Source organism: Vigna unguiculata, unplaced genomic scaffold (genome assembly GCF_004118075.2).
Source record: "Vigna unguiculata cultivar IT97K-499-35 unplaced genomic scaffold, ASM411807v1 contig_99, whole genome shotgun sequence".
NCBI lineage: Eukaryota > Viridiplantae > Streptophyta > Magnoliopsida > Fabales > Fabaceae > Vigna > Vigna unguiculata.
The window spans coordinates 16,783-36,817 of record NW_021011475.1 but is presented as its reverse complement, the minus strand read 5'-3'; the positions used below and the strand labels follow the sequence as shown (position 1 = coordinate 36,817).

General features: G+C 36.3%; 2 protein-coding genes and 2 long non-coding RNA genes across 8 annotated transcripts; 1 reads left to right on the top strand and 3 right to left on the bottom strand.

Moving 5' to 3' along the window:
* The first annotated feature begins 5,082 nt into the window (after positions 1–5,082).
* On the top strand, positions 5,083–5,643 carry LOC114172959. The gene has a single exon (XM_028057131.1). It carries the CDS (start codon positions 5,083–5,085, stop codon positions 5,641–5,643), a length of 561 nt encoding a protein of 186 aa, XP_027912932.1.
* Positions 5,644–8,995: 3,352 nt separating this feature from the next.
* On the bottom strand, positions 8,996–10,047 carry LOC114172962 (protein MHF1 homolog). Its single transcript, XM_028057132.1, has 4 exons — positions 9,913–10,047; positions 9,742–9,813; positions 9,407–9,487; positions 8,996–9,321 (listed from the first exon to the last, which is right to left on the bottom strand). The coding sequence occupies exons 1-4, from the start codon at positions 10,013–10,015 to the stop codon at positions 9,206–9,208; spliced, it is 372 nt and encodes a 123-aa protein (XP_027912933.1). The 5' UTR covers positions 10,016–10,047; the 3' UTR covers positions 8,996–9,205.
* Positions 10,048–13,679: 3,632 nt separating this feature from the next.
* LOC114172961 lies at positions 13,680–15,393 on the bottom strand. Of its 3 annotated transcripts, none has more exons than XR_003602437.1 (8): positions 15,352–15,393; positions 15,173–15,265; positions 15,025–15,098; positions 14,889–14,939; positions 14,217–14,341; positions 13,975–14,051; positions 13,851–13,877; positions 13,680–13,712 (listed from the first exon to the last, which is right to left on the bottom strand). It is a non-coding gene; the product is annotated as an uncharacterized LOC114172961 (long non-coding RNA). The 3 variants fall into 3 exon arrangements; XR_003602436.1 differs by having other exon boundaries at positions 13,697–13,709; XR_003602435.1 differs by lacking the exon at positions 13,680–13,712 and having other exon boundaries at positions 13,723–13,877.
* Positions 15,394–15,933: 540 nt separating this feature from the next.
* On the bottom strand, positions 15,934–17,599 carry LOC114172963. Of its 3 annotated transcripts, none has more exons than XR_003602438.1 (5): positions 17,542–17,599; positions 16,973–17,091; positions 16,829–16,888; positions 16,417–16,485; positions 16,035–16,051 (listed from the first exon to the last, which is right to left on the bottom strand). It is a non-coding gene; the product is annotated as an uncharacterized LOC114172963 (long non-coding RNA). The 3 variants fall into 3 exon arrangements; XR_003602440.1 differs by having other exon boundaries at positions 16,036–16,051; positions 16,417–16,479; XR_003602439.1 differs by lacking the exon at positions 16,417–16,485 and having other exon boundaries at positions 15,934–16,051.
* Positions 17,600–20,035: the final 2,436 nt, after the last annotated feature.

The window sequence follows — 20,035 nt, the reverse complement described above, 5'->3', positions numbered from 1 at the left end:
TAAAGAATTTTAGTTGTGTTGAATGTCATTTTATATTTATTTTTATGATTATTTGGACTTATATGGACTTGAGTTTGTTTGAACTTTATTTAAAATTTATGAAAGTGATGTATTTTATTTTATTTTATTTGAATTTATGATTAAATACTTATTTTTTAAATAATTTTGTAAATATCCGCGGGTACCCGTGGATATGAAAAAAATAGACGGGTACCCGCATAACGGATACCCGACGGATATGGGTATGGGTACGGGGGTACTACTACCCGTACCCTACCCGCCTCGTTAACATCCCTAAGTGTATCAATCAATTATCTAATCGATTATAGGGAATATATATATATATATATATATTCCCTATAATCGATTAGATAATTGATTGATACAATAAGAATCGACTACGGAATCAGATCATTTAACCAATAAATTGTTTAGAAACAAATATAAGTCAAGATGTTATGGTATGTGAATCTAAAATTAGAAATATTATGGTAAAAAATCAACTTAGTCATGTAAATCTCTTCATTTTGATGAGATGTTCATCCCCAAATTTTTTACTTACTCGCTCACAAATCATTCGAAGTGAATAGCTATGAACCTCGTAAATTCGCACACCTAAATTTGTTTGCGCAATAAATCCGCGCAAACGAAGGAACCATAACTAAGACAGGTCGGATTATAACTCTGGCCGAGTCGAGTCAAGCCCAACTCGAACTAAGTTGAATTAAGTCTAATTCATACTAAGTTGAGTTAGATCCAATTCATGCTTGTCGCGAAGGAACGACGAACCGAAAAAGAAAACGGGTTTTAAAAAGAGATTTGGAGTCGCCACCATAGTTATTCTAGAAAACTATGGAAAACCATAAAGATAAGACAAGTCTGCGAAAAACCAGATTTTGGATTCGGGAGTCGATTACGCGTAGGGAAGGTGTTAGCACCCTACCACGCCCGCCCGAGGGCGGTACCTTTAATTAAAAATGCAAAGTTGATGTGATTTTCAAAATATTAATTTCCCCAAAAATAATAAGACAAAAATGCTAAAAAGAAACAAAGATATTTTTTTAATTTTTTAGGCCCGATAAGGATTGACCTTGGTCCTACGTATTCTCATTCAAAATGAGAAATCAGGGTTACGTAGTTCTTTGAAAGATATTTGAGAAAATGATTTGATTTTTTTGGAGGTGAACCTGACAAGGACTGGCCTTGCTCCTACATATCTCACGGTGGAGAATCAAGGATAACGTAGTTCTTAAAAAGCTTGTTTGTTTGAAAATGTTGATGTTTTTATATTTTGAAATTTTATATTTTTTTAGTATTTTTAAGTTACTTGAAAATATGTGTCACACGACGCGAGCGGTCGGACAGACACTAAAAGGGAAAGAAATCATTTTTTGAATTATTTGGGAGAAAGTGTCACGCGGTGCGAGCGACCGGACAGACACGATAAAAAAGAAAGAGAACTTTTTTTTATTTTTTTTCTATATTTTAATTTTTATGATTTTCAAATATATATATTTTTAGAATAAATAAAAAAATAAATTTGTAAAAAGATAAAATTATTTAAGAAGGATAAAGGTGGAAAACAAAAATATGATGGTGCATGAATAACATGGGAGGTGCATGAAGTTAATCAGGTATGTACAGTAAAAATGGGAGTGCGACAAGTGAAATATAAAACATGCCCAAAAATACAATAGAACATGCAAAGGGGTGGGGTCAGTAAACATAGAGGTGCATTGTATAAACCCAAATAGATCCAAAACACAAACTGAGAGGGGTGCAAAGATTGAAAGTGGGGGTGCCTGGAGTAGAAAGGTTGGCCAGCCCAAAGAAACTCGTGGGTGTGTAGAAAATTAATGTTGGTGTACGCGAGAAAAACCACAAAGACCTAATTTTTCTCTAATCCTAGTTAACTAAACCTCTCATTCAAACAACATATCCTTTCTCTCTGCCTCTTCCGAACTCGAGCAGCCACAGACGCATTGCGCCAGCCGACCAACGTCACCGCCATCACATCTGACCCATTCGAAGCCGTCGCCGCTACGGTGGTCATGATCGAGCTTACGCCGGCAGCGACACATCTTCTCTCGAGTAGCCACCGCTTTCGTCGACCCTCCACCTAGCCGCACCTCTAGAGCTCGCCACCACTCAAATGCGACGCTCGTGATCGAGACCGTCGTCGGCGCTATCGTCAGCGCCGTTGACGCGAAATGAGTGGGGCTTGTGATTTCACTTCTTCTCTAGTGAGCGAAACCTTCTCTCTTGTCACTATTGCACGAAAACCATGGGAACCCGTGGCCAAGATGCTTCTCTGCTCCAGCTCTGACCCATCGGCGGCCTTGCCGCCGGTGATACCTTCTCTTCCTCCCGCGTGAAAGGTGCGAGTGTTTGGTGTGCTATGAAAACGGTGGAGCAGTGGCTAACAATGGAGGATGGTGTAGGTAGAAGGGTGGATTGAAGGTGATACTTGTTGGTGACCGTGTGAGAGTGGTTGGTTCATGGTAGGATGAGAATTATGTGACAGTGATGAGGGTGTTGGAAAGTGTTAACGAAATCTGGTTTGTGAATGGGTTTGAGGTTGAAATGAAGACATGAATGTGGGTGTTTCCTTGGGTCTCTGTTTTGGTGGTTATTCAGGGGAATGCAAAGGTTTTGGTGTGCAATGAAGGTGCTGGAGTTTAGGGAAATGAATTAAGTCGAATGAAGGTGTAACGGTTGGTGTGTATATGCGGATCGTGTTTGGCGGAGGGGATGAGCGGATAATAGATTGCTGGAAAAGGTGAGCCTTGAACGAAGGTTGGCATGAGGTTGATGATGATTGTGTGATTTAAAACAGCAGAGGAGATTGGGTGCTCTTGCGAGCTTGTGGATCTTTGCTAACGGGAGAAAAGTGGAGGTAGTGAAGAATCGGTTGGGAATGAGAGTGGTTTAGATTCAGCGGGAGAAAGGTAGAGGTAATGAAGACTCGGTTGGGAATGAGAGTGTGGTGGCTTAGAAGGTATAGCTGGTTGTGTTATGTGTGTATAGACGGGGAGGATAGAGTGGCGTGACGATTCAATAGAGGAGATAATGGGGATTCAAGCAAATGCATATTCAATGAGCCAAATAAATGACAAGCAACACTCAATATATATGACTACATTATGTTCATTCTCAACCACAATGCACACAATGCAACTGCAACAGGTTCACACCAAACATTCAAGTATTCATATGCAGGGCTTACCTCTTGCAGTCCTCCTTGTTAACAACTCTTTCTTCCCTTGGCTCGCTTCCCCCTTGTGCTAGGAAGTTCTCCCTATCCGTTGGTCTCAGGTGCTGGGAGCTGTTTCTCTACATGTACTGTATTTTTTAAATTCTGTTCTCCTGCCCTTTGGCTTCCGCCTCCTTTTCTTCCTTTTTGTTCACGCAGAGAGGTAAAAGGGTGGGAAGTGGCGATTGCTTCCCCCTTGCCCAATCTGTAGAGCCACTTCAATCATCCCTCCCGATCAGTCACCATAACATCCTTTATTCACTGATGCAATTTCCTTTTTTGTATGGTAACTAGCAGCATCACAGCCGGTACACGTTCCAGGGTATCAATTAAGGAAAGTGTTAGGCAACTTAGGGCAGCACGCAACATGCAACTCAGGCAACAGAAAATTAATTGCTCTGCATCTTTCTTTTTTTCTCTTTACTTTTTTTATATCTATTCTACTCTTTTTTTTCTTTCCTTTTTTTTGTCAAATATGTTTTTCTTTTCATTTTTTTTAATCCATTTTTTTCTTTTTTTTTCTTTCTTTTTTTTTTAAAAAAAAGGTAATAAAATAAAATAAAATATAAATATGAAGAAAATTGAAAACAAAGAAAAAGAAAAAGAAGAAGAAGAAAAGAAAAGAAAAGATAAAATAAAAGAAATAAATAAAAATAAAATAAGATAAAAGCACATAATAAAGTCAAAGTAAAATAAGATAATAATAATAATAAATAAATGAATAAAAGAAAATACAATCCGGACGAAATTGGGTGTTGACAATGCTAAGTCGATTCAAGTCCTAAACCTTTGATTGAGTTAGGTGAAACCTAACTCTAGTCGAGAAGGACCGACACAACTACGGTTGAGTTTAACTAGGCATCCCAACTCGGGTTAGGCTTTGCCAAGTCAAGCAAGGCCCAACTCATGCTAAGTCAAGTCAAGTCCACCTCGGACCGAGTCGAGTCATTTCAAATTCTTTGACCTTGACAATAAGTCCAACTATGGTCAAGTTGAACTGAACCCAATTATAGCCAAGATAGATCAGATCCAGTTTTGGTCAAGTAGAATCATCCTCACCTAGGATCGAATCAAGTTAAGACAATGTTAGGTTTGGCTGAACTTAATTTGGTTTCGTTTAGCCTAATCTGACATGTTAGGTTGGGAATCTATGTAAAACATTTAGAAATCAATGTGTAATTTAAAATATTTTAAAGATTCATACTATTATGAAAATATTTAAAATTTAATTAAAATTCTATAGTAGGATCAAATCCATTCTAACCCTAATCATAATCCACTTTAAGGGGAGTTTTGGTACTTTGACTTTTTCAACCACAGACTTAAAGACAAATTGACATCTCTAATAAAAGGGTAATGTAATCAACTTGTCAAAATATATTAAATGTGTAAAATATTAAAATTGATTTATTAAAATAAAAGTAAAAGAGACTAAAATTTAAGACTAAAATTATATTAATTTAAAGATACAATAATCTGATTATAATTTATATATTTACAAATTAAACTTTTTTAACTGAGTAATTTAATACTATAAATAATAATTTTCTCGATTCATCCAATAAGAGACATTAATAATCTCTTTAAGGCCTAAAATAATTTTGAATTATGTAGGAAGGTGTGATGGTTTTTTATGAGGAACACTTCTTTCAATACAAAATCTTAAAAAATGAGTTTATAAGTATTTTTACTTATATCTTAATCATTTTACTCATGTCTATCTAAGGTGAGACTTCCAACTCACCTCGAACTTTTAACAAAAGTCAAAAATAGTTTTCATATTATATTTTTGTCCTTAAAAAACACATTTGGATTTAAAAAGTTAAAAGATGGGGGAAGTAGTGCTAGTTGGACCAGAGTTATTGGAACAAACTACAAAGAAGGTGAAAATGGTGAGAGATAGGATGCAGGCCTCTCAAAGTAGGCAGAAGGCCTATGCAGACCGAAGGAGGAGACTTTTGGAATTCACGGCTGAAGATCACGTGTTCTTGAGGGTGACCCGAACCACGGGTGTGGGAAGGTCTCTTCGCTCAAGGAAGCTTTCTCCTAAGTTTCTTGGTCCGTACCAAATCTCGAGGAGGATTGGGCATGTGGCTAATGAGATTGCTCTACCTCCTCAGTTAGCCAATCTTTATCCAGTATTCCATGTGTCACAATTGAGGAAGTATGTGTTTGACCCTTCTCATGTGTTAGAAGCCGAGGACGTACAGATCAGAGAGGATCTTACGGTGGAAGTACCATTCGTTGCTTTGGAGGATAATCGAGTTGAGGAACGTCGAGAAAAACCAGTCAGTCTTTTCAAAGTCATTTGGGACCGAAGGACATGTGACTCTACTTGGGAGCTAGAGGAGGATATGCGAGAGTCACATCCACATCTATTTTCTTGGTAAGTCTTAATTTTCAAGAACAAAAATTTTTGTTGTTGAGGAGATTGTAAGGCCCCTTTTTCTTTCTGCCTTATAAGTTTAGGGCTTGGTCTTTTAGTAGGCCTAAGGCCAGCCCACTTGGTGTCTTCAAGACCCTAACTGCCCTTTCAGTTTCCATTCTACATCCTAACCCCAAAAACAGTTCACTCATTCTCTCATTTCTCCTCCAACAGAGCTCTGTTAGGGTTTGGCTCTGACCCTTTTCAAGCTAGCTCAACCCCATTTCTACTCCACGTAAGTTGGTCTTCAACCCATATCCTCTCCTCTTTAGTCTTATTTTTGTGATTTTGACGGAGGTTCATCTTGGTAACCTCGTTTCCTATCTGTGCTAGTATTTTCCAACTCACGAATCTGCTCCTAGAGCTACTGTGCTCAACTGTTTGGGTGTCTGAGTCTTTTGCTAACTTTTTCCAGGTAAGGGAAGGTAGGGATTTTCACATTTTGTAATTTACTAATGTTTAGCTGCTGTTTATTGATTTAAAAAGCTTGATTGATGTTTATGCTTGCATGAGATTGAACTGGTTGTGGCCTAGTGTTGTTTTCTTGGTATTTTCTTGGCTGGTATATGCGAACAGTGGAGGAACCTGAGATTCTCGCCCAAGCGAGCAAGTCTTGCCTAAGCGAGAGTACCAAGAACCTTCGTTGGTTTTGGTTCACGTTGTCGCTCAGGCGAAGAGTTCACGTTTTGAGCGAGAAGCCATCTCGCTCAGGCGATGAGGTCTCGACTAAGCGAGAACACGCGAAAACCTCATTGTTCCACTGCTCGAGTTCTCGCCTAGGCGAAGGCAGCTCGCCTGAGTGAGAGGACCTCTCTCACTTGAGCGAGGGCTTATAGCCTGAGCGAGAACTGGGCAGAGACGTGTTTAGGTACTGGTTTCTCCTATGTTTTTGGTTGAGGGTCACATGTTTGTTTGAGATACTCTGTTAAAACACGAATTGGGTGAATATGAATGTGTTAAATGGTTTATGGGCTAGAATTAATGAGTTTGGTATGAAATATGATTGAATGGTCAATTATATATATATATTGGCATGAGAGTGGTATGCATGAGAACTCTATGGTTGGTTGGTGAAACATGGATAAGGTATGGGTAGGACGTAATTTCATTACCCTCTTGGTGGGAGCTCATGATGGTGTCTCATCTAATGGATGTAATTCCATGAACCTCGTGGTGAAAGTTCATGGTGGTGCATTATCTAATGGACGTAATTTCATGAACCTCGTGGTGAGAGTTCATGGTGGTGCCTAATCTAATGGACGTAATTCCATGAACCTTGTGGTGAGAGTTCATGGTGGTGCCTAATCTAATGGACGTAATTCCATGAACCTCTTGGTGAGAGTTCATGGTGGTACCTCATGTAAGGACGTAATTCCATGACCTTCTTAGTGAGCACTCATGGTGATGCCTCATGTAATATAAGTAATTCCACGAACCTCTTAGTAAGGTTTCATGATGGTGCCTCAGTATATCATTAAGTAAGGATTCAAGTAAGGATTGCATCCTGAAGCTCTAAAGAGTTAGTTAGTCTCACGTAGAACGTACTGACTCAAGTGGTGAGAGTAGTAGGAGGCCTTAGTCTTTGGCAGGATAATGGCCTTAGATGTTTGAAGGCTAACCTTGTGCGTGGTAGGGTGAAACCCATTGGCAATGGCTCTACAGAGTAGTAGAGGCTACCACAAGTGCAAGCATCCAATGAATCTGATTGATTATATGTATCCGGATAATTGAGTCTTAGAGTATTGCATCGTCTGTTATCACATGTTTGTTTGATTTATGTATCTTTGTCTTTTAAATTGTATGCAATTGTATGATAAAACTTTTTTCACTCTAGCTTACCCATTTTGTTTGTTTGCGTGTCTTGTGTGTGGTTTTCCCATTTTGCGATGATCATCAATTTATTGATGTGAGCAGATGTGAGAACTCCTTGTAGTCCTCAGGGTGATGGAAACTTCGTTGGGTAGCTTATCTTGGATCCCCTTGCTCCAAGTTTTCTTTTAACGCACTGTGGCCTATGTACCATCTTGCTCCTTGAGCATGTATTTTGAATACTGTTAAACTTTTATCTCTTTTTGTTAATGGCATCGTGGCACGCCTTAGTTTTCTTCTAAGTATTATGGACAATTGTAGGAAGTGATATTTCTATTCCATGATAATGCCTTTTTCATTAGTTTGTGTGATGTTTCATTTAAATAAGTTTCTTTATTAAATGGGACGATACACTTTCAAATTATATTAAATTATATTAAGTCAAAGATTATACAATCTCATTTATTAACTTCCGAATTACATAATCTAAAAAGAATAATAGTGGACATTTTTTTTATATGGGAGTGCAGGGAGAGTTTGTGGAGGTGGAAAAAGAAGCTTCCTTGTTTTAACATGTTCAAAAATTTCACATTAGTAAAGATTCCAAACGAAGCATAATTTATCAAATGCACTCCTCTTTTAACCTAAAAAGTCATCAAACTCTAAAGCATATGTAGAATATGATAATTGACTCTAGTTTGAAACAACCATTTATTAATTTTTTATTTAACTCTTTTTTCTAGGATAAAATTATGCAACCTAATTTGAGGGTAAAATAGTGGAATTTGAGATTCATAAAAACTCATGTTTTGCTCATTGATCATTTTCACTAAATTGTCTCCAATTAATATCAATTTAAAGTGCCATATGGTGCTATTAAATAGTAATGATTGGATAATGGAAAATCTATACGAAAACATATGAAATTTAAAATTGCTCATATTTGGATAAACTTTTGGGATGTAGAAAATGAGAAGTTGAGAATTTGGATTTGAGAGGTTGAAAATTGACATAAATTAAAATAAAGATTCATATTGAATTTATTGTGATTTGGTTCTATTCTAACTAAAGTCTATAAAATGATTTTCAAAAACCTAAGAAAGAATATTCAGTTTTTCAATGGTTTGTTCTTGACATATTGCCTACTTAAAAGTGTAGAATTTATTATGAACAACCACTCCTCTAAGATGAGATATTTACACGGTGCCCTAGCTTTTTAAGTTTCAGCCATGACACCCTGTTTACCCGGAACTACCCCTAGTTACCCTTATTATTAAAAAATCAGTTCTAAATTCTCTGGCCACATGTTTGCATGTACCTTCAGTAAATACCACTTTTACAAAATAACCAACCATTAGATAGTATCATCATTATGCCGAACCATTAGATAGTATCATCACTAATCAGGCGAAATCTGCTGCAGTAAACGGAAATCTCTCAACAAATTCTTTTGCATATTTCGTAAAATAATATTATAGGAGAAACTGTATATAAAATTTGCCCTAAAATTAATTAATTCAATTATACACTTCATAGTGTCTGGTATTAAGTTTCAGGGCACGCATAAATGGTAAAGGTGGACCAACAGTTTCCAGCTCTAGTTAACTAAGTCCAGAAACATAGATAGGAAAGAAAACATGCATAAATTTTTCCAACCGTACCAAGTTATGTTTACAGGACGGACCATATATGTGCATCAGGCATTAGCGCTAAGCGGTTCATTTGTCGTTCTTTTTTATCTCTTTCTTTCGCTTCCTTTCAGATTGAGGATCTTTGGCTTTTAAATCATTGGAGAACGTCCTCAACAAGCCAGATAGATGTTCATTCCTATGTGCTTAAACCAAAATACACAAAATAAAACACATAAACAAAACTCATTTTCGTTCTCTTGAAAAACATTCAAAGCTTATGAAACTAACCACAGAGTATCACGTCTTCCATATTTACAGATTTACGATTCGCATGCTGGGCAAACAGATGAAGATCCTTAGCCACACGCTCTGTTCACATAACAGTTTCTTCAATTTCATTATTTAAACTCAACACTCGCACATAATAAAACCTAAAATAATCTGTGGCGACCGATAAATATAAACAAAAGATATGTGCACTGCTATATTGATACACTCGTAAGGGACATTATGTCATACACGTTGCAATCACACCATTATAATATACGATGCCATTTAAGTTCACTCTAACAAGGTGCCGGCAGAAAGGGAATGTGCAATGAAACGACAATGATATTTGTTACCTGTATACTTGAAGGCTAAGTCCGCGATGCAAGTGACTACGACTTTTGAAACTGTCATGCCGTTTTGTTTTGCTGCATAATTGAATTGTCGTGCACGATAATTAGGAACTCGAATCTCAAACGAATAAAAAGTTGAAATACAAAGTAGAAGAAGAAGAAGAAGCATTGAACCTTGAGATTCAGTGATGGCAATTGCAGAGAGCCTGAATTTGTCTCTCAAGAGCTTCATTTCTGCGTCATTTTCCCCTTCGCTGTTCGTGTCCGCGTTCTCCATCGTCGATTTTGTTTTCGATGGAGGGAAACCGAATGGAGGGAATATGTTAATATTAATGGGCTCCTCTGAGACATGGGCCTCACTCCAAACGAGTTGGGCCTTACCAAAGTGACCCGATCCAACTAAGCTTTTAATTTTTTCTTGAGCGTTGAGTTGAAGCTTGAGTGACACTAACGTGAAGATCAATTATCGGTTCCAACTTCACATTGAACAAGTTGATCTCTTTCTAAGTTTTGATAGGCTTTGGTTTAAATATAATAATTTAGTAGCATGTACTTTGTTCAATTCAAGTAACAAGTTCTTCGCTAAGTGAATATTTTTCATTTGAGTGAACTCATGACCAAGAGAAAATGAAGTTTTATTGGAAAATATCACTTAAACAAGTAGACGTCACTCAAGTTATATACTCTTATCTTTATATACGTTTTAATTTTTTTAAATTGATTCATGCTTTAAACATTATTTAATCATAACATAAGGTTGCACTTTATATTTCAAATGTTGTACTTCATGAAGTATGATTATGTTTGAATAAATGTTATTGGATGAGATAAAATCAATGACATGATGATATGAGATGGTAATTAAAGAAGTAATATTATCCTGAGTATGTTGATAAATAAAATATTGTATGACTATAAATAAATAAATAAATATATATATATATATATATATATATATATATATATATATATATTACAATAACATGCAAAAGCCCTGTGGGTTAGGGTAAATCCATGGGTTTTCATCTTCAACATGCAAAATATATTATTATCTATGGGACAAGCCCAACAATCCCAATGGGTCCGACGACCAATAGGTCTGACAACCTGGACAAGCTTGAAGACCCGAACAAGCCCGAAGACCTGGATAGGCCTAACGACTCGAACGAGGAAGACTATTCGGACGAGCCCAATGATCCGGACGGGCCCGACGATCTAGACATGTCCGACGACCCAAACGATCCCGACGATCTAGACGGGCCCGATGACCCGGACGAGCCCGACGACCCGGACGAGCCCGACGACCCGGACGGGCCCTTCCAAACCGTCGGACCCGACGATCCAGACGTCCCCGACGATCATGATGACTTGGACGATCTCGACGACTCGGACAGGTCTGATGACCCGAACGTGCAAGACAACGCGGACGGGCCCGATGACCTAGACGACCCCGACGATCCGAACTAGCCCGATGAACCAGACGGGTTGACGACCCGAACAGACCCAACGACACGAACGGGCCCGATGACACAGATGGACCCGACAGTTTCAAAGGGCCCGTCCGGGTTGTCGGGCCTGTCCTTGTCGTCCAGCTCGTCTAGGTCGTTGGGCTTGTCCGGGTCATCCAACGTGTCCAAGTTGTGAGGCATGTCCGGGTCCTCGGGGCTTCTAGGTCCTCTGGCTCGTCTGGTCATCGGGCCCATCCGAGTCGTCGGACCCGTCCGGGTCGTCGGGCCCGTCTGGGTCATCGGACCCGTCCGAGTATTTAGACCCGTTCAAGTATTCGGCCCTGTCCGGGTATTCGACCCAGCCTGTCTGGGTTTCCCAGTCGGTGCAGCTCGGGTGGGTCGTCAGGTCTAACCAATCTGGTTGGTAGTTGGGTTAGTCCGACCCATCTGGATTGTCGAGCATGTTTCCAAATTTATCATGAATCCAAAACATAATTAAACCTAAAATAAATATCGTTAAAATTAAATTTTACCTCACAATAAATTAATTTTTTTTCAAACAAGAAATTGAAATGTAAGGTATTTTAATTTCCTTATCCAAACAAGTTATTTAAAAATGAATGAAATTTAATTACAAGCAATTCAAATACAAAGCATTCAATTCTAAGCATTGTTGAAATGCTCCATCCAAACACAAGGTTAAGGTAATTGAATTACCTAAGATAACAAATTTTAGAAATATATATGATAGATCTTAAATCTCATTCATCATCATCGTGAGCGTGGGATGGTGGAACGAAGATAGTGATATGCGAGAAAGAATGAATTGCGAGAAGTAAGAAAACATGAAAAAGTGTTTAGGATAAAGGAATATTAAGAAACTGAAATAGACTTTTTATTTAATTTCATAATAGAATAAAAGGGTACAAAGATATTTATAGGAAAAGGAATAAAACAAAAGCGAATGGTAAAAGTAGAGAAAAACAAACACGTGGTGCTAGGCAAGAGAAAGAACCAGTGGATGAGATTCTAGATAGATTGAGGGTCTTTTAGGTTCTGAGACCCCCCCTCAAGCCGAATATAGATGTATGGCTGTCGAGCTTGGCATTAAGTTTAGAGAAAAGGCCCGGTGGTAGAGCGTTCGTCAAATGTCCGCAAGTTTGTGATTCGTAGGGACATGATGTAATTTAACTAATCCTTGGCTATATATTCTCAGTACAGTGGACAATCTATATCCACATGCTTGTTCATTCATGGAAAACGGGATTTGTAGCAATTTTGATGGCAGACGCATTATCACAATAGATGACAGCGGGTGAATTGCTTTTGATTTGAATGGCTTGTAAGAGGTGACTAACCATTGAATTTCATAGACATTATGAGCAAGGACCTTATATTCTGCCTCTAAGGAGCTTCTTGAAATGTGGCTTGCTTTTTAGACTTCCATCTTATAGGAGATTCTCTAAGATATATGATGTACCATGTAACAGATCTCCGTGAATCCACACAGCTTGCCCAAACCGAGTCGTTGTATCCACGTAGTTGAATGTCGCTATCAGCAGAAAGAAAAATCCATTGCCCAATTGATATGAATCGTGATTCACATCACTAATGGTTTGTTTTAAATACCTCACACACGAAAAGTTGCTTGAAGGTGGTCTTTAGTGGGAGCTGCAACGTACTGACCAAGATGACTAACAACATATGTGATATTAGGTGTTGTATTGGTTAATACACAAGCTTCCCTATTAGTCTTCAATAGGATGTTGGATCATCAAGGAGATCCCATTCTGCCTGCATCTTGATAGAAAAGTTAATAGGTGTACCAATACACTACAAAAAAATGGATGATTAATGGAGGTTTTTTTTTTTCAATTTGCGGAGGTTTTTCCCTCTACAAATTAATTTGCGGGGGTTTTCTAAACCTCCACAGTTAGAATTGCCACAACTTATTTATAGAGGTTTTTGTTAACCCCTGGTATCATAGTTATACTGCGGAAGTTTTTTAATAGGGGTTTTAACCTCTTCTATAGTGATATTATTTTGTGGAGGTTTGAAACCTCCTTTATTTAATCACCCACTGCATTATAATTTCTTAATTTAATGGAATCTGTTTTTTCTAATAAGAAATAAATAAAATATATAAATTTATAAATACACAAAAATTTAACCAAAATTAATTTATTGATGATTTAAGATAAAGTTTATTCATTGTCAATTACAATATAAATATAAAAAATATATATAATGTTGAAAAAATGATTCCCTAGCTGGACTCTTGATCTTCTTGCAGACAAAAGGGATTTTTTTCAACATGCAACCCCAACTTTATGAGCAACCCTTCCCAGTAAAATATCCTGATGCATTGAGTAACTAAGATGGCTTAGCAAGTGAGGTTATCACCAGGAGCAACACCAAGCTTTGAACAGTATTGTGTGTAGTAATCAACACGAGCTTGAACAATATCAGGGTTTCCTCCATCACATTCAACTTGCCCTTTCATATCAAAACTAATGCTTTCCTCTGCTGCTCCAAAGTTGTAGTTCCATCTCAGTTAAATCGGTTCACGCCCATAGTACTCCAATGATTTAATAGAGAAAATTAAAAGATAAATCTTCTTCAGATTTTCACATAAAGATATGCATAAGTTGCAAGATCTCTAACCTCTTTATCATTATGTACTCTTCATAACTGCAAAAATAAGACATGCATAAAGATTAAAATAAGAAATGATCATTAAAATAAGAAACTGCAAAAAGATTTAATATTTGTTAAGGAGCTGCCTTACTTCGTCATTGGTAACATTCTCGTCAAAAACAACATCAAACAGAACTTATGCTTCTCCACATAAGCTGTCAAATCCACCTTTTACATGACAAGAACAAACAATTAGATCTTTAAACAGTTAGTAAGAACAAGAATAGCAAACTAAAGTAAAGTTAATAATTAGTAATAAATAATTGACCTTTGAACTGATATAATAATAAATGGTAAAATAATAACTAGTGTTTCAATTCGACATAAACAAACCTTTTAGTTTCGGTTCATGGACTGTCAAATATGCATTGTCATATGCAGTTACAATGTCATCCTCTTAGCAAGCTCCTTACTTAAAAGTCTTTTGCATACCTAGGACATGCATTGGAAGGAAATTCCTAAAATAAAAAACAATGAAAATTACAAATTTCCCTTAAATGTTATTGAATCCATAATTAAATCACGTTAACTTAAGGATGAAAAGTTCAAAATGCTTTTGGGAGCTAATATGAAGCAATTAATAATGAAACATGCATTTTACTCATAAGTTTCTTTTCCAAATGATGGTTTTTAGTGTGTTGTTCAAATAGTTTGGAAAAAATGGTGATAACAGAGAGAAGTGGTAGTCATGTTATTAGGTGTGATACTAAAATATCAAAAGAACAAAAAATCTAATTCAAAGTCATTGCTCACTTATTACAATGGCAACATAAGAAAACGATAACTTTACATGTTTTAAAGTGCAGAGAGAAGCTACTGATAAATGTATTAGTGATCCCATGATGGCTAATATCTCAAAAGCTACAATGCATCACCCCTCTAAGTCCATCATGTTGGTGGTGCTTGTGCAATAATGAAAAGTGGATTTAACCTATTAGCCTACTTAACCACCATGTTTAATCTTGTAATGCATAAAAAAAAAGTGGTAGAGAAACAACATTGCACCTTGTCACTCCTCTGTACATTGATGCACCCCTTGAAAACCCAGTACTCTTTCTGCAAAGCAATCACCAACATCATCATTAAACAATAAAAATTATTGATAACTTTTTCATAATAATATTGATACTAATGTGTTCACCTTCTCAAGTGGGCCACATACTCATGCCTGCTCATATTCTTCATTTCCTCAAGTTTAGTTTGGTAATTTTCTAGCTGCCAAATATAAAGAAAATGAGACTCCTAGGAGTACAGATTATGAGCCAGAAATGCCATCTTTTGTAACATACTGGGAAGTTTGTGTGTGTTGAAGGTCCCCAATAAATACTTAAGAGCTACAAGATCATATGCTCTTGCAGCTTTCTCTTCTATATCATAACCACCTTCAGTTCACAAAGAAAATTCACCACTCATCAAATTAGCATTTAGAAAAAAAAACAAGAACATTAAAAAATAGAAGTAAACCAACCTTGTGACACCTCTATACTAAGAAGTTCTCTGGCCTAATGTGCAATCACTAAACCTGCGCCAACATTATTATAGAAATTAATGTTACAATTCACAATATAGAAACATTGGAGCTCTGTAGTGGAAACTATATTACTAGAATGACTATCTGTTGAACAAAGACTATAATGTTTATTGACTGTGTGCCGACTACATTATTCATAGTTGCTGTTGTACTGAAAATTACAGTTATATTACTGGAATGGATAGTTGTTATTTGAGAAAGACTAGAAAGTTTGGACTAAAGTTCTATCCCCCATCCTACCATTCATAAATACTTCAGTATCCCAATCATAACACAAAACTAGTGCTTTTATATTTTGCATACTACATATGAACTCTTGTCCTGGTTTTAAATCAGAAATTCAGCACACAATAAGTATGACAAAATATAACAGGAAAACGGGCCCCTTTAAAATTTGATCCATTATGACAAGGATCATCTTTCAAATAAAAGAATAATTTAAAACAAGTAGATAATTAAAAAGACAGAAAAAGAGATTACTTTATCCAACAAACGTGCAGTTGTCTCAGGAGGTGGACATTGATCTCATACTTCACGCATGCATCCTTCAAATATTGATTAGCTTCCTCACTCGACAAGTCTTTGGGAATACTGAGGCTTGCCATCTTCTCTAATTCTTCCAATCATTTCAATTCTTCTGTAACAATTAAAAACAAACCTATCATCCAAAGTAGATCTGGTCCTAATGTAAGAAATGATTTTAGATTTGGTCTTAAAGATTTCTTGGACCTCTGGATTAAGCATCAAATCCAATTTTAATTGCAATTTACTGAGTAAATTGTACAATCATGGACGAGGCTCTTCTAACTTGAGAAGCAATTTTAATTATTGAATAGATTAATTGTTTAGATTAATACACATTATTGTTATTTTTATTCAAAGTTCAAGAATGAAGGAGGAACAATTGCTCTCCCTCAAGTATGTAAAAGGAGTCTCGTCATAGACAAGGATCCTCTTTGGTAAAAAATATTTTCATCTTTGCAAATATAGTTAGAAAACTACCTGCAAATCAATTTCCCACAAAAATCAAGAAAATCAATCCATTTGTGACCAAGGGCCTTTAAGCTGCAACTACGTTAGTTCATAAGGAGGATCATAAAAATGAGAATGGAATAAATAAATAGATAAAGACATACATAGAATGTACTTAACAAAACTATACATTTCAAAATGAAAAGATAAAACACACTGAATAATAATGACAATCCTCTAACTCATTCTATTCCTAAGCTTAACCCTAATCACCAAAGGGTAAGGTAAATCATGTTTCAATATTTTTTTCACTTTGGACAAGTGCATCCACGCTCTTACTGTTGTCACAATTGGTTCCACATGAGAGTAGACGCTACAAATGTTTTAAGAGACTAAAAACATGAAAATATTTATAAAAGTAAACATTTCATGCCAATGATACCTGATCCTTCAAAATATATATCTCAAGATTCCTGGTACTTCCTGGTACCCATGGATTTCTCTGTAGATCATTAAAGATGTAACAATGTCATTGCATATGGTCATCAAACGACATTAAAAATAATATAAAAGAAAGGTTCCTGACCTTCAAATTTGCATTATCAGCAGCAGCAGCAGACTTTTACCTGGGCATCATATGCAAACAATGAGACAGCACCACAAAAGTCTTTGGAAAAATACTAAGTTCACCCTTCTTACTTTTTCCTGGATAATTAAAAAATGGAAAACTAAGAAAGTTGCTGATTATAGAGTGAAAAATATACAATTCACAATATAATAGTAATGTAGATGCATCCTAATTATGGAGAATCAGAATAGAAACATTTATGCTTTTGATCAGTAAGAGTGAGCCCTTTATAATGAATAAAGAGTGCAAGTGTGCAACATTCTAAATTTTGCCAATTATCTAATATTTACAGAGTTACTCTTGGGCTTAAATTATCTAATACAATCAAATAAGGATCAAGCAAACCCTAGGAATGCCCCATAGAAATTAAAATTTGACTTTCATTATTCTCGTAGGATTATCGATTACTCAAACCATTAATATGTTCGAGAAAACAATAATCATTTCACAATGATTCTCAAATCCATTAGAAAAACCATATACAGAGCTGACAACCAAAGAACAGAAAAAAAGTTCAAAAAACTAACAATTAAGCAACCCTTCTTCCTTCAAGAAGCATCACTCGTCGCCTCTGCCGCAGCAGCAGTCTACCAACCCTTATGCCTTCTGTCGGAACCCCTCCCATCACAATACAGCTACCTCGACATCACTGGTCGCATCAAAATCCTCTCCAACCGCCTCGACCCTTAGTACCAATACGTGCCCCTCATAACCAGTGATTTTTTACCGTTAGATAACACTCAGAATACGAAGTAAATTCATAACCAAGAAAACTGTAAAAGCGAAAACCTAGAATTGAAAACCATTCGAAACCCGCTATCACATTCCATTCGAAAACCTAGAATAAAAATGGATCGTACCTACTTCGTCTTCTCCAATCGCCAGTGAGCAACACGCGGTGGTTTTGCGAGCTACACCCAATCATCATAGAAAGTCATCCGATTCAAAAAGAAAACAAATGTGAGAGAATATCCTATAAGGAGCTAGAGAGATGAAGAACAGGCGCGAGAGAACTCACCACAAACGAAACTCCATAAGAAATTGAAAAAAAAAATGGTAAGAAGGAATAACATACAAGGAAAAACGAAGAGGTAACGAAGAAGGACCAAGAAAAAATGAGAGGGAAGAAAATACGAAAAGTTGAAAAATGTATTTTAATTGTGGAGGTTATTAACCTCTTTAAAAATAATTAAAACTCCCGTCATTATTTCATTTTAGACCATTTTCAAAATCATCCTAAATCATTTTAATTTGTAGAGATTTATACAACCTCCTCAAATAACCTCTACTAAAAAGTAATTTTTTTGTACTGATAGAGGAACAATTCATCATGCCAGTATCTTTTAACAAATCAAGAGTATATTTTTTTTTAGGATAAATTTATACATTGTTTTCTTCTGGCAATTTCAAATCCAAGAAAATACATAAGAGGGCCTAAGTTTTTGATTTTAAAACATGCATCCAATTATGAAGTGATATTATCTATAGAATTTTGGTCATTACTAGTAAGGATGATATCATCCACACAGACGAGCAAAATAGTAATATAACCATATACAAGTTTTATAAAGAGAGAATGGTCAACAAGGGTTTGAGAAAAATCACGTTCTAAAAGGAATGTGGATAATTTGGCATAGCATTGGTCTGCTGGTCTATCGAAGACCATATAATGATTTGCAGAAGACAAACATGTCCTTTTGGAGTGGATAGTCCCGGAAGTGCTTCCATGTAGATAATTTCCTCCAAATCCCGTGAAGGAATGCATTGTTCACATCTAATTGTGTAGTTTCCACCTTTTGAGGCTGCAATGGCAATGATAAGACGTATGGTAGAAAGTTTATCCATTATAGCCTATGTGTCATGGAAATCCATGCCTTCAAGTTGTGTGAAGCCTTTTGCGACTAGGCACTTTGTGTCGCTCAATGGTTCCATCTACTTTATATTTAACTTTGTAACCTATTTACAACCCACGGTGTTGCAGTTTGGTGGGAGATTTGTAAGTGTCCATGTTTTGTTATGTTCCAAGGTTGTGAGTTTGTATCCATTGCTTTTTGCCAAGCGGGATATTTGACAGCTTCATTATAGCTTTTTGGTTCCATATTATTATCGATATTCATGATAATACCCTGAAAAGAATGAGACAAACGAGGTATAAAAAGACAAGATTGTATAGGATACTTAGTTTTCTTATGAACATCAGTGTTATTCACATAGTAATCCTGAAGATATGAAGGCAACTTGGTGACCCTCAAGGATTTTCTTACATTATCAGCATTGACATTCTGATCTTGTGTTATATTATCAGTGTTGATATTATGATCTTGTGTATCATTATTGCATGAACTATCAATAACACTATTGGAATGTCATCATGTGTGAGAGAATTTTCACAAGTCATAGTTTAAGTCATGTTGATGACTGTGATGAATAGGTAGACATATTTGTTCAACAACATTATCGTTCAAATTATGGCAGCTAGGAAAACATCTTCATGAAAAGTAACATTACGAGAAATTCTCACCTCATGCGTTTTTAAATAAAAAATAACATACCTTTTCTCGTGGTGTGGTTAAAACTAAGAAATATAACAACACGAGCACGAGGATCAAATTTTGTTCTCTTAGCATATAAGGTTTAAGCAAAACACAGATAACCAAAAACCTTGATGGACCTAAGGTCATATATTTTATTATATAATTTCCCATAAGGAGTAGAATTCTTGAGAAGAGGTGTGGAAATATGGTTTATCAAAAAGCTGCATGTAATAAAGCTTAAGACCAAAATTGGTTTGATAATTTAGTTTGAAAAAGCAAGACTTGGTGATGTTTAACAGATATTGATGCTTCCTTTCGGCAATTTTGTTCTGTTCAGGTGTTTCAACACAAGTCGTTTCATGTGTAATGCCCTTAGAATAAAAGAAGCTAGACATGTTTAATTCAACACCATTATCACTTCGAATAACCTTAACTTAGTTTCAAATTGCAGCGTTGCCATGCATTGTACAAAGAGCTATCTTCTCGG

What these genes read in the sequence shown, in the direction of transcription:
- LOC114172959 (XM_028057131.1), top strand. Translation starts at nt 5,083, where the DNA reads ATGGGGGAAGTAGTGCTAGTTGGACCAGAGTTATTGGAACAAACTACA.
- LOC114172962 (XM_028057132.1), bottom strand. Translation starts at nt 10,015, where the DNA reads ATGGAGAACGCGGACACGAACAGCGAAGGGGAAAATGACGCAGAAATG. An exon ending in TGCCATCACTGAATCTCAAG is followed by an intron (nt 9,814 to 9,912) that starts GTTCAATGCTTC and finishes TCAATTATGCAG; the next exon opens with CAAAACAAAACGGCATGACA. An exon ending in CTTAGCCTTCAAGTATACAG is followed by an intron (nt 9,488 to 9,741) that starts GTAACAAATATC and finishes TTATGTGAACAG; the next exon opens with AGCGTGTGGCTAAGGATCTT.